General features: G+C 42.4%; 1 protein-coding gene across 1 annotated transcript in view; it reads right to left on the reverse strand.

The window, feature by feature from the left end:
• The window catches only part of LOC139453985 (probable Na(+)/H(+) antiporter nhx-9), an 81,379-nt gene extending 77,616 nt beyond the window's left edge, over positions 1–3,763 (reverse strand). The window contains exon 1 of the mRNA XM_071235455.1: positions 3,451–3,763. Within this exon, the coding sequence (XP_071091556.1) occupies positions 3,451–3,664 (214 nt within the window). The 5' untranslated portion in view covers positions 3,665–3,763. The remainder of the gene's footprint in view (positions 1–3,450) is intronic.
• Positions 3,764–15,475: the final 11,712 nt, after the last annotated feature.

Genomic DNA, 15,475 nt, shown 5'->3' on the forward strand with positions numbered 1-15,475 from the left:
GTGTGTGGTGTGGTGTGGTGTGATGTGTCATTCTCCAGTCTGGTGTGGTGTGGTGTGGTGTGGTGTGTCATTCTCCAATCTGGTGTGGTGTGGTGTGGTGTGGTGTGTCATTCTTCAGTGTGTGTGTGGTGTGGTGCGGTGTGTCATTTTCCAGCGTGTGTGGTGTGGTGTGGTGTGTTGTGTTGTGTCATTCTCCAGTGTGGTGTGTTGTGTCATTCTCCAGCTTGTGTGGTGTGTTGTGTTGTGGTGTGTCATTCTTCAGTGTGTGTGTGGTGTGGTGCGGTGCGGTGTGTCATTCTCCAGCGTGTGTGGTGTGTTGTGTCATTCTTCAGGGTGGGTGCAGGGTTGTTTTTCATTCTCCAGCGTGTGTGGTGTGGTGTGGTGTGTCATTCTCCAGGGTGGGTGTGTGGAGTGGTGCGGTGTGTCATTCTCCAGTGGTGTGTGTGTGTGGTGTGGTGTGTCATTCTCCAGTGGTGTGTGTGTGGTGTGGTGTGTCATTCTCCAGTGGTGTGTGTGTGGTGTGGTGTGTCATTCTCCAGTGGTGTGTGTGTGGTGTGGTGTGGTGTGGTGTGGTGTGTCATTCTCCAGGGTGGGTGTGATATGTCATTCTCCAGTGTGTGTGTGTGTGGTGTGGTGTGTCATTCTCCAGTGGTGTGTGTGTGGTGTGGTGTTGTGTGTCATTCTCCAGGGTGGGTGTGATGTGTCATTCTCCAGTGTGTGTGGGTGTGGTGTGGTGTGTCATTTTCCAGTGTGGTGTGTGTGTGGTGTGGTGTGTCATTCTCCAGTGTGGTGTGTGTGTGGTGTGGTGTGCTGTGGTGTGTCATTCTCTAGTGTGTGTGTGGTGTGGTGTGGTGTGTCATTCTCCAGGGTGGGTGTGGTGTGTTATTCTCCAGTGTGTGTGTGGTGTGGGGTGTGTCATTCTACAGGGTGGGTGTGGTGTGTCATTCTCCAGTGTGTGTGGTGTGGGGTGTGTCTTTCTCCAGGGTGGGTGTGGTGTGGTGTGGTGTGTCATTCTCCAGGGTGGGTGTGGTGTGTTATTCTCCAGTGTGTGTGTGGTGTGGGGTGTGTCTTTCTCCAGGGTGGGTGTGGTGTGGTGTGGTGTGGTGTGGTGTGTCATTCTCCAATGTGTGGTGTGTTGTGTTGTGAATGTGTTGTGTCATTCTCCAGGGTGGGTGGGGGGTTGTTTTTCATTCTCCAGCAATTGTGGTGTGGTGTGGTGTGGTGTTTCATTCGCTAGTGTTTTCCACAAAAGTAAGTATTCAAAGAACTATAGTGAAACAGATTTGTAATGGTAATATGTAATGATAATTTTTATGAAAATATTTCACCTTTCTAAAAATGACACACCACCCTGGAGAATGACACACCACATCCACGCTGGAGAATGGCACACCACATCCACACTGGAGAATGGCACACCATACCACATCCACACTGGAGAATGGCACACCATACCACATCCACACTGGAGAATGGCACACCATACCACATCCACACTGGAGAATGGCACACCACATCCACACTGGAGAATGGCACACCATACCACATCCACACTGGAGAATGACACACCATACCACATCCACACTGGAGAATGGCACACCACATCCACACTGGAGAATGGCACACCACATCCACACTGGAGAATGGCACACCACATCCACACTGGAGAATGGCACACCATACCACATCCACACTGGAGAATGGCACACCATACCACATCCACACTGGAAAATGACACACCACATCCACACTGGAGAATGGCACACCATACCACATCCACACTGGAGAATGACACACCACATCCACACTGGAGAATGGCACACCACATCCACCCTGGAGAATGACACACCATACCACATCCACATGTGTGTGTGGTGTGGTGCGGTGTGTCATTCTCCAGTGTGTGTGTTGTGTTGTGTTGTGGTGTGTTGTGATGTGGTGTGGTGTGGTGTGTTGTGTCATTCTCGAGGATGGGTGCGGGTTGTTTTTTCATTCTCCAGCGTGTGTGGTGTGGTGTGGTGTGATGTGATGTGGTGTGGTGTGGTGTGGTCTGATGTGGTGTGGTGTGGTGTGTCATTCGCCAGTGTTTTCCACAAAATTAAGTATTCAACGTACCATAAGTAAAACAGATTTGTAATCATGGTAATACGCAATGCTAATTTTTATTAAAATATTTCACCTTTCTAAAATCTCCATACCATATGTGCATACTATCACAGTTCACTTTTTGTTTCTTTATTTTGCAATATAATATTTCATACACAATTAATTTATTCCTGAGAAGAGAATTCACCACGTGACCAGTATTGCCCCCACGTTGGCTCTAATCCAGCTTGTGGTGACATCTGGTTGCAGGGATATATACAGTATATGTATCTGCCCATCACAACAATCATATTGCCTGATGTTTGGCTGATTGTGGGGATGAAGTGCTACAGGGGATTGATTCCTTAGTGGAGAATAACAAAAGAAGTGGCTGTCGTAGTGATATACAGAGAAAATCATGGCCACAATGTGTCTCCAGTACATTCACAATGTGACACCTTATCAATAAAATGGATGATATTGTGGGCGATATACACAATAATGCCTTGTAGTTACAAAACCAAATCTGTTCACTACAGGCCTGGGTCAGTAGTTATGTCTACATAGTGATACATATATCAATAGTGATACTTATACTGTAAATGTTGCTAAATGTACAAATAATGTGGTTAAAAGTATAAAAGTGCACTATCAGAGTAAAAAACTTACATATTTGTCCTATCAGTTCTCAGGGTTTTACTCAGAAATGTACGTCCTGTGCACACAAATGTATAGAATGGTCGCAAAAAAAAATATGTTGCATTCTGAAAGGACACACAATATTCATTGTAATAATATCTCAACTCAAGCACACACACACACACACACACACACACACACACACACACACACACACACACTGAAAAGGGAAAAATATATACAAACAAAACTTGCACTTTTAATAGAACTGATATTGACAGGTATAGGTGACAATGAAATACAAATTCCACAGAAAGGAACTCTGATAGATCAACAATTATTATCTAATTAGTTTAATGCAGAATTTTGAATAATCTGAGCTATTAGTTAACTAATATATGGTCGATTTTTTTTCTTATTCAGTCAAATTAAATCTACAAATATAATCGCGATGTTTAGAGCATGCTATAACTTATATGAGATAATAGGTTGACATTTCTTTATTTGACATCAGTGATTATATAATGATTCTAATTCTTTTAGAAGTTGACTCTATTCGTAAACAGGTGTGGGTTAACCGCCAACATTTATTAATAAATTAACAGAGTTTAAGTATGTGGGTTAGTTGGTTGTGGCGATGCACGGGGTAAACGTGACAGCACGATTAACCAATCACAGGATCTGCTTCATCGATCCACAGCAGCCGAAAAACATTTTCAAACTTACCCATCTTGGCCACGCTCGCCAGTAAGATCCACAAACATATAACATAAGGAATCTCGACATGATTAAAATCCCAATTGACCAAAGGATAGCGTTCCGTTTCGTTCGTTAGATCTTTTTCTTTCTCATCAGCTGGCGCTGCCGTCAAAACTCCAAGCACTGCGGACAAAGCAGAAGCACTGAGAGCGACCGTACAGAGTAATTTGGCTTTCGACATAACTCGTTCTCACATACTCTTGTCTAACTCAAACAGTGGACACCCTGCTCTACATGTGATCTTTGACTGCCCCTAAGTTGCGATAACACAGACGATTGTGTCTCCGCGTTAGGTGATGGAACATTTTGTTATCACATGTACGCAAAGCTGTGGCAGCTGACCTCAGGGCAGGTCATTGCGCATGCGTGTGAGCGTAAATCTATTACCAGTAGCAGACGACACACTTTTACAGTTGGCATCGCCAAAGATTGATGGTGACGCACGCAATATGCTCCATTATTTTGTTTGGAGAAAAAAAATGATAATTCATATAATGGATGTTCTGGTGTCTTTGTCTTGGAGCATCAATTTTATTTGTGAAAATGCAAGAAACAGAACAGCGACGCATCAGGCAAAGATAACAGAGTGAGTGAGTTGAATTAACGCCGCTTTAAAAAGTAATTCAGTTACATCACAACATGTCAGCGTGATGTGGGAGGAAACACGAAGTGATGCAGATTTTAAACGGTCACAACTTGGGACAACACCAATAACGTGCACAAAACATTTAAGAATCTGAAAAGAATCGATAGTTACACACCAAATGTGTAACTCCATACTTGAAAAGAAAACTTGCCACATTGCAGGAGACAATGAGGGAATCTGCTTATTTTGGATTGATATTTAAAATAACACATTTCCATAGCTACCAACTCACGAATTCACACATTTAGCATCAACATCGTGGGATATTTTGAGCATGCACAGGAATACGTCGGCCTTTGATAAGAGATGAAATAAGCAGATGTTTGAACAAATGCAACTTGGGGTATAAATATGCCGAACGATGGCACATGATATACGAGTGTTATATCTGTGTGATATTTAGAGAATAACAAACGAGCTACGAGAAATTATTGGAATATTTGTCCTGAGTGAATAAATTGTGTAAAGCTCGGGAGTTTCAGCAGTCATGCACGAAGAAACTATTAATCTGTAGAGTGAGTGAGTATGGTTTTACATTGCTTTTTGCAGTATTCCAGCAATATCACGTCGGAGGACACTAGAAATGGCTTCACACATTGTACCCATGTCGGGAATCGAACCTGGGTCAGGCTGATTTTGACTTGGTTGTCAGCGTGGACGGCGTTCATCGCTGTTCATATTATCAATCACTGGTTTGTCTGATTCTGATTCGATTATTTGGACGCTGGATGAAGCTGGAATATTGCGGCGTTTAACGAAAGGACAATCTTCTACGACACCGTGTTTATTTTTGACAAATCATTCAAAATGATGCCGAAAACGACTTCCCCGTTTCTCTATAAAATAATATTTAATATTCCACGTTGTTTAGACATTAGAGCGAGTTAATGAATTCATTCGCCAGTGCACTTCGTGTTTCGCTTTGTTATCAAGGTAGCGAAGTATATACACCCCAGCACTGTTATCAGTTTCTACACCAGACCAGTGTTTGACAAGTTGTTTCTTTGTAAACAACACGTTCGACTCGTGTTCCGAGTGTAAGCACTGGCTACAGACGCCATGGTACCACAACACGGTACGCGTCCATCGATAATAATATAAATATCATTTTAAAACAGCTGACACCGGAGGCGTAGCTACCACGTAGCATAAATTAGCAAATGCTTACCCTTTGACATCATTACAAATATAGAATAAAATTTAAAAAAATTAAAAGTACTTTAGTGTGTTCCTTTCAGTCGTTTGTTATAGTGACATGACCTTTGGTTGATTTAAAGGTTGACCCGCCTACCAGTGTCAACATTGTCGTTTATGTGTTGGTTCGATGTTGTTGTTTGGTTGTTACATTTCCTTTCCCTTTTCGCGAACACCTGGTGTCAAAACTGATTTTCAGTGGTCCAGTTATGTATAATTGCGGCGGTCGGGTAGCCTAGTGGTTAAAGCGTTCGCTCGTCACGCCGAAGACACGGGTTCGATTCCCGACATGGGTACATTGTGTGAAGCCCATTTCTGGTGTCCCCCGCCGTGATATTGCTGGAATACTGCTAAAAGCGGCGTAAAACCATACTCACTCATGTATAATTTTCACAGCTATTTTTCCTTTTACGCCAAATGGAATTTGTTTCGGTGGATAATCTGGAGTGGTTATTCCCTTGTACTGACAATTTATATTTTGTGAGGATATCTGGGCTTGATCACACTAATCAAACCGTTTATACTTTTTTATTTATGTTCAGAACGTGGGGAGGATATTTGTTGTACTGGCCTGCTTGTGTTTACGTTATGAGTGTTTAAGAAAAATGTAGTACTGCAATATGATTGCTTACATTATAATTTCCCCTAGCTACGCTCCTGGACAGTCTGTTGATACCTGCCTTGTTACGGGGGTCTGAAGGTTGCTGCCGACACACAAACAACCTGTTAAACACCAGAAGTTTCGAGCTGAAACCAAATGACATATACCAAGTAACCGCCTAAAGGGGCGAAACACGGATCTACAGCCGCAGATGACGTCTTATAAAGTCGTTACGGCATTATCCCAGCTTTTCTCCCCGTATCTCATCAATTTTGTTCAAATCCGATGTTTTTGATCTACAAGCACTTTGGTTACATATGATGTAACTAAAAATTGTTTATGACCTTGACGAACATATTGCCCGTGTTTGATAACGTCAAACAACACACCTCTGGGTGACTATTGTTTTACGCCGCTTTTAGTACACATTTCAGCAAAATCATGGCGGGGGACACCAGAAATGGGCTTCACACATTGTACCCATGTGGGGAATCAAACCAAGGTCTTCGGCGTGACGAGTGAACACTTTAACCATTAGGCTACCCTACCGCCCCTGCGGCTGAGCGAAGGGTTTAAAGCTGCTTTTAACAGTATTTCGTCGTCTCACAGCGTGCTAACTTGATGGAAGAAAAACCGAAGTTATACATGTCTAAGCCGATTAGCACATTGGTGAAACCCACGAGCACGAGTATTGTGTTAACAAACCTAGCAACGAAATCGGGGTGAACCGGTATTCGAACCAACGATCTAGCTTTCTGCAACTCTGCACAGCGAAATCGCAAAGGCGAATGAACCACCTGTGTCTAAAACTAGGGAGAAGGAAAATGCTTCCTCATTTATCAAAAAAAAAAAAAGACAGCGCAGCATACTTTGCTTCTCTTAATATAATTCAAAAGTAAAGAACTAGTGAGCAGATGGTGAGCGAGTATAGTTTTACGCCGCTTTTAGCACAATTCCAGCAATATCACGACGGGGGACACCAGAAACAGGCTTCACACAATGTACCCATTTGGGTATTCGAACCCGGGTCTTCGGCGTGACGAGCGAACGCTTTAACCACTAGGCTTCCCCATCACCCCAGTAAAGAAATAGGCGACCATCTTCCGAGGTATACCGAGGTTGTTGTTGTTTTGTAATTGAAAATTGAAAGAACTGTTTTTAAATTTGAGTTTGTTTATTTAACCATCACTCATCCCTGCAACAGTTTGTAAAAGGTAATCTGTGGCTGGGTTAATTAGTGTAAAATATATTGGGTCAATGAAGACTTGGGTACGAAATGAATTTGCAGCCACATGAACCCTACCATGTTTGCCATTGTTTGTTTGTTGTTTGACGCCGCACTCAGCAATATTCCAGCTATATAACGGCGGTCTGTAAATAATCGAGTCTGGACCAGACAATCCAGTGATTGATAAAATGAGCATCGACCCACGCATTTGGGATATGATGAATCATTGTCCCCTTATTGATTGGAGATAATATTGCTAACTTAATATATTTTCAATTGAAAATCAAACTTATGACAAAGTAAACTTTGAGGTAGTTTCTTTGCTCATCACTTTATGAAAGAATCGGGTGGTCTTTAACTTCTTGTGAGTAGTATATATCTAAGCATATTGTTTTCATGATACGTGGTATAGTCACGCGAGATTACTCATTGTAATAAAGGGTTGGGTTCAATTCCTTCACCGGAACAACGGAACATGACCCCGTCATCCGGGCTCATCCACGCCACCGCCATATAGCGAGTACAGTCGCTCATTATATCAATCACTGGATTGTCTGGTTGAGACTTGATTGTTTTATCAATTGCTATTAGCAATATTCCGTCTATATCACTGCGAGGAGCGGAATCAAACGCGGATCTTCCGTGTGACTAGTCGACGCTTCAACCACACCGTTCAACGGTCAACACACAAGGCACTGGATGATATTAACAGGCATTTATGACTAAACTTGACTGATAGACTCCAGGTTAGAAGTGGGTTGGCATCACAGGGCTTGACCATGGGCTGGGGCTCAGCTCCTACATGCTCTCCGCTGGTCGATATTATTGAAATCATGTTGTCGGACCTGACTCCACCGTCGTGATGTGGCTGCGCAGCAACGTGCTGGGTCAAGGTTCCGCTATTCAGTCGTGTACGGTGGCCCATAAGGGACATGGAGTCTGTTTTTCAATATTTTGATATTTCACTTACTGTTATGGTAACCTTTTGAAAATTAACACGATTTGTCAGACAAACATGTGATAAATCACGTATAAAGGAGATATTGAATCGCTGAAAAATGAAGCGAAAATGTCAAAAACAAAAACGAAAATGTCAAAAACAAAAACGAAAATGTCAAAAACAAAAATGAAAATACCAAAAAATATTTCAAATAGTTTTCGATATTTTCATTTTTGTTTTTGACGCGGGGTAAATAGTTTTCGGTATTTTCTTTTTTGTTTTTGACATTTTCGTTTTTGTTTTTGACCTTTTCGTTTTTGTTTTTGACATTTTCATTTTAGATTTTGACATTTTCGCTTCACATTTCAGCGACTCAATAGCTACTTGAAAGTACATTTTCCATGTTTTCGGTTGTTTTTATACATGATTTACCACATATTTGTATGACAAATTGTGTTAATTTCCAAAAGGTTACGATAAAAGTAAGTGAAATATCAAAATATTGAAAAACAGACTCCATGTCCCTTATCGGCCACCGTAGTCGTGAGATATTCTCGTAAGTGGTGCCCAGCTTGCTACCCCTTGCCCCCACCAACCCACTCACTGTTAGGTTCACCATTTGATTTACAAAGAATTGCGCCAATGAGCTATTTTGGTTTATGATCACATATGTTTGATTGTTTCGTGACCTACCCCGTGGTCTAGTGGTAGAGCGTGCGCCCGGAGAGCGGAAGGTCCGGGGTTTGAACCCCGGCTGCGTCATACCACAATACGTTAAAATATGGTACTTGTTGTTACCCTGTCAGGCTCGGCATTAAGGGGCTGAAACAAGGACTGATCGGCTCGGAGTCAGTATACTGTGTCTGAGTGGGGTATTCATGTTAAACTGCGGTATGGTGTCTCAGTGGGCTAGCACTATAGGTGAGGTGAAATGGGGTTTAACGTCACGTCCAAGATTATTGCACTTATATAGCGACGTGCATGCACGCGTGTGTGTTTGGCTGGTTGTACTAGTCCGGACTGATGCCGATTTATAGTGCTAGCACACTGAGATACCATGCCGCAGTTTAATATGCCGAGCGCCAGACAGGGCAACAACAAATGCCATCTTTAAACGTCTTTTGGTGTGACGCGGCCGGGGATCGAACCCCTGATATACCGCTCTCCGGGCGGATGTTCCACCACTAGACCACGGAGGCGGTACTAGCACCATAAAATCGGCATTAGTCCAGACAAGTACAAGCAGCCACACACCCGCACACGCACACGCACACACACGCGCGCGCGCGCACACACACACACACGCACGCACGCACGCACGCACGCACGCACGCACGCACGCACGCACACCTGATTGCACAGCAGTTTTCCATCTGACTCCAAACTTGTAAATGATCGAGTCTGGAACAGACAAACCAGGGGTTTTATGACGTGAGCAATCATCCAAGTCACATGGCATGACCATCCAATCCACAAAGTCGACAAGCGCAGCTAACTGGGGAGCATTCCTACCTGGAATCCCTATGTAACGTGGCTGTAATATTGTAATATTACAAACATATTTAAACATACATGGGTACAACGTATGAAGCCGATTTTTCCCCGCCGTGATATTGCTAACAGCGGCGAAAAACCATACTCACTCTTCACACAAGACGAACGTGGCCTGCGTATGAGTAAGACTCGCATATTTTACGAGCGCTTCAAGGACCAACGCATAACATGTCTCCTCGTGATAAGCTTCTCCAAAAAGAAATAGGTCATATGTATGAAATACTGTAAGAGACATTCTCGCGATCTCGCATTCTCGAGATCTCGACCTTTGGAAACGAGCTAAATATGCCCAAAACACGAGAATGCGAGATCGCGAGAACGCGAGATTTGGCCAAACTGTCCCTTACAGTATTCCATACATCTGCACCTAGGTAGTGTAACTCATAACTTATGAAACAGGGGTCCCGGGTATACGTACAGAAGTAAAGCCAATGTTAATACATCACTCATCAACTATGCCCTGATACCATCATCATCCGCTGCAGCATACTTCATCAATGTCAGTACGACGCTTCGGACCACTCGCCTTGCCTTGTCTGTATACGATGCACACATCAAACTCCACCCAGCGTGGATACATGTTTCAAGCGGCACACAGCAGACGAATTGCACATAAGTATGTACACAAAAGAAGTTGACACACTTCTCTCCTCCGTGTGTATAGGACCACGTTCAACCTGATGTCATAGAGCACTAGGTCGGGTAGCCTAGTGGTTAAAGCGTTCGGCCGTCACGCCGTGGACCCGGGTTCGATTCCCGACATGGGTACAATGTGTGAAGCCCATTGATATTGCGGGAATATTGCTAAAAGCGGCGTAAAACCAAACTCACTCACCCATAGAACACTACAACGCAGAGCTAAGTATATGTCTTTGGAAGGTAGCTCTAACCATCTCCCCCAAAGTGTATATAGATACATTTGAAGCCCCCCCCCCCCCCCCCCCCCCCCCTCGAAAAATGAGGGTGACCAGACGAGAAAGGACAGCAGACAATATGGCCAGGGGGAGGAAACTCTAGATTGTGCAAACCCTATAAAAACGCTAAAATGGAATTTAGACGTTAACATCGAAAATCAAAACGTAAACAGTATAAAAAAATAAGTACAGAACTAGAAAAGACACGTGAAGTATCCAATCCTTCCCCGTTGTTTTACAATATGGTTTCAGAAAAGAACATGGAACAATCCTATCTGTATTCGCCGTTTTAGAATGTGCTAATATCTACCCTGGAAAAGAATCGCTAGTGTTTACTGCATCTTTATTTAATGAAAAAGCTTTTGATCGTAATGATCACGACGATATATCCATGACGTTGGTGTCAAGGGCAAATTGTGGAACCTACTTTTCCATAGCTTTAGGGACAGTTGTGCTTTTATATCCTACAACGGAGAAAGATCTGATGAGTTTCCCATTCAACAAGGTGTTGGGCAAGGTAGAGTTATGCCAGCATGGGTCTTTCCCGTTTTCATAAACGATCTTACATGTGAATGAAGGGAAGTGAGGTGAGGTGAAATGGGGTTTAACGTCGCGTCCAAGATTATTGCACTTATATAGCGACGTGCATGCACGTGTATGTGTGTGTGTGGCTGCTTGTACTAGTCCGGACTGATGCCGATTTATAGTGCTAGCTCACTGAGATACCATGCCGCAGTTTAACATGAATACCCCACTCAGACACAGTATACTGACTCCGAGCCGACCAGTCCTTGTTTTAGCCCCTTAATGCCGAGCGCCAGACAGGGTAACAACAAGTACAATCTTTTAACGTCTTTTTGTATGACGCGGCCCGGGATCGAACCCTGGACCTTCCGCTCTCCGGGCGGACGCTCTACCACAAGACCACGGAGGCGGTAATGAAGGGAAGCAAACAGCGGCCTCTCTGTTCGTGGAATGTATAAACCCTGTGTTTTATTGGCCGATGATACAACATCCACGTCTACAACCCCTAGAGGCTAACAGTCTTCGCTTGATTCAGTTCGTTTATACGCCAGCAAATGGAGACTCACCTGTAATGACTCACCTGTAATGACTCACCTGTAATGACTCACCTATAATGACTCACCTATAATGACTAGGGGTAAAACACTTGTATTCTGTTAAACTTATACATAATAAAGTAAGCTACAAGTTTGGCGATGCAACAAATGACCCCTCCGAGTCTGTCAAGCATGGCGGAATAATCATAAACAGTAACTTATCCTATAAAGAAAGAGTGAGTGAGTGAGTGAATTTGGTTTAACGCCGCTTTTCACAGTATTTCAGTTATATCACGGCGTGTCAGCTGTGGGAGGAAAGCCCGAAATGATGCAGGTCTCAGACGTTTACCACTTCGGTGAAACCCACGAGCACGGGTATGGTGCTGACAAACCTAGAAACATAATCGGGGCGAACCGGGATTCTGTAAATAAAGAGTCATGACGGTTGCTCAAAAGCAAGAAAATGTGTTAATTCATTGCGACCATTTAGCCTAAACGATTCTGATCTCCTCCCAGTTGCGTGTGTCAATATATGGCTATATATGAGACCAGATCTTTCACGGTATCATAAAGTTCATACACGGTTACAAATGCATGAAGAAATGCCTTATGTATATCTCCTAGACACATATACCCTAGTGCACACAAAGTGTTCATTGTTAATTGTGTATTCATTAGCACTGTATCACATGAGTTCATTGTATATTGACAAGTAATCTAAATAATGTATTTGACAATGTAAGATCTTCGGATTCAACTCATTCATTCATTAATGGGTACAATGTGTGAAGCCAATTTCCCCCACATTGATATTGCTAAAGCGGCGAGAAATCTGGGGCCTGAAGTTAGCAGGGGGTTCGTTATTCGTTACTGGAAATACGGTATCTTATATTTCATATACCAAGTCTGAATGACGAACCCGGTGCTGGTTTGTTTTTCGTTATTCAAAGTTACTGAATAACTGCTTTTGGATGATGATGTAAGACGAACCTGTTGTCATATATTAAATGAGTTTCAGAGTACTTTTCCACATTACTGTAGTTTAATATACGGCCTTTGAATAACGAACCCGGTCCTGGCTTCCTTTTCGTTATTCGAAAAACGAATAACGAACCCGCTGCTAACTTCAGGCCCCTCGAGAAACCATACTCACGGTTTCGCATATTTTACGACCGCTTCAAAGACTTTCTAGCTACACTATTCTTATCAACGGCCATGGCTGAGGTACCCATGTTACTCACGAAGACACTGTCCGACGTATCCATCAATCTCCATTTCAACCCTGCACCCACGTAAGGTGTGGAGACACTGTCTGACATATCTGTCAATCTCCATACCTACCCTGTACCCACACGACTCACTGACACAGTGTTGCAAGTTAAAGCAGTAACTTCGGACTTGAATACCAATTCAAATTCCCTGATGTTAAGTAGTTCTCATTTCATACTCCTCCTTCATGCATGTTTGTGTGCTGCTCAGGAAAATCAAGTGAAGGAATACCTTGTGGGGTTTCCAGGGCAGAGTTCGCATCACATAACAGGGTTGTCCAAAAATTACTTGGACGGATCAGGTTATCTTGCTTGTTGATTGGGCATCCTCATACCCTAACACTGTGGGATGTTGTTCATCATTTCTATCTCTGGTCTGTCCAGCAAAAGCTCAACTATTTACAGGCATCACAACAAAAGCATCATGTGTGCGATGATAAGTTTTATTTCAAGTAAACATAAGATTTCCCTATCCCATTGGAACTACAGTCCTACGCAGAACTCTGAGAGTCAGAACTTGCCGGGAAGGGGCATTTACAGAAGCAGTATCACAAATATTATACACAGCATGGTAGAAAGGGTATGTTGAGTACTGAGCTATCAATCAAACCAGACTAGTTGTTAACTTTCACAAGATCCTCTTGTCTAGCTATTGTGATTACCACACAAACCTCACTGCATGTTCTGTGTCTATTAACTGATCACACCCAGCATGTGAAACCCAGCCTTGCAGCTGCACATGTGAGAACCAGGATTACAGCTGCACATGAGAAACCCAGGATTACAGCTGCACATGTGAAACCCAGCCTTGCAGCTGCACATGTGAAAACCAGGATTACAGCTGAACGTGTGAAACCCAGCCTTGCAGCTGCACATGTGAAACCCAGAATTACAGCTGAATGTGTGAAACCCAGCCTTGCAGCTGCACATGTGAAACCAGCCTTGCAGCTGAACAGATTAACCCAGTCATGCAGCTGAACAGATTAACCCAGTCATGCAGCTGCACATGTGAAACCAGCCTTGCTGCTGAACAGATTAACCCAGTCATGCAGCTGCACATGTTATTGCTAACAATGGCCCACACAAATACTTGCCACTAGCAAAGTGAAGTCATACCTAACAATATTGATTTAACAAGAGGAATACTGGTATTACATGCATCATTTTAACAAATTATCAGCTGGTTTTAATTTATCAACTTAGAAACACTTGACCTGACTTTGGAAATCTAATGACCACTCTGCTAGTTCTCGCCACCAGTCAGAAAATAGAGCAAGCACATACACAAGATTCGGTTCACAGCTATTAATCAGTATAGCGTCTGATGATATATATCATAATAAAATCACAATAAATAAACGTACTAAATGCAGCAGGAAGGAGTACCTGGAGCCAGGTGTAGTAAAGACCATCGACCAGATTGCTTCACAGAGGCATCGCGAAGTGAGGGGAAAACAGCTGTAATCCTACACCTCTCTACATTCAACCAGGAGAATGCGGGCATAAGAAATGGATTCAAAACTGTCTTTAAACCATTTTTTAAAGCAAGAAATGACTTTGAAATGTAAAAAATATACATAAAAAATCAAAGGAAACTGTTTTGCCTGATAAAATCCAATATTTATCTGTGTTTTTAATTATGTTAATGGAAACATTGAAGGAAACACAGCAGATCAAGCAATTTCCCAAGGCCGCCCTTGATCAGCTCCTGTCTACACCCAGTGATGGCTTCTATTAGACACAGGAGGGCAGACTCCACTATTAAAAATCTTAAATAGGAAAAAACTTTCTAATGAAAAGGCACAACTTGACTATTGTTTAGTAATTATTTACAAAATTCCTATATGTCAGTAGTCAAAAATATTCGTATTTGATTGCATACTTATCTACTGGTTGTTGAAATTCCAAATATTGTAAACAAACCACAATAGGTCTGGATGAATCACTTTCCTCTACACCTGACAAGACCACTGCTGAATAATTTGTTATACACCTAGCAGCATGATTGGGGATCACTAAACAGTCCCTTCATTGGCAGCTGGGCATGCAAGGTTGGAGTATAATCATACCTGAATTAAATACCATACGGAATACATAATTGATATAAGCCCATTATTATGGAGAATAAATTACCATACGACTACAGACATAACACCTAGTAAACTGTTCATTATATAACACCTATACTGAGCACTATCAATTCATGGCAGTTCTACAGTAATGAAAGGCGACACTTTCATATTGTTTTTGATGTACGGATTCAACTGACTGGACTCAAAATATACAATCACAAAATCAAACAAAAATATTTAATATTTTTATTAGCCTGACCATTCATCATTGAAGATGAGAAGAGAATAAACAACTACAAAATGAATACAAAATCAGAGTAGCTGTCAACTTATTGAATAATAAATGCTATGTTTTTAGTCTCTGGCAACTGCCAACGTCTTTTAAAGAGGACAAATCCTGCTCAGAAGCGAATATATTTACATTGTAAAAATACTAAACATTCTGCACTTTAAACAATATCAGCATTTTATTTTCATAACTTCATGCCAAATCGTTTTTTCAAAGCAGCCCCAA

Source organism: Haliotis cracherodii, unplaced genomic scaffold (assembly GCF_022045235.1).
Source record: "Haliotis cracherodii isolate W230 unplaced genomic scaffold, xgHalCrac1.p SCAF_10, whole genome shotgun sequence".
Lineage (NCBI taxonomy): Eukaryota > Metazoa > Mollusca > Gastropoda > Lepetellida > Haliotidae > Haliotis > Haliotis cracherodii.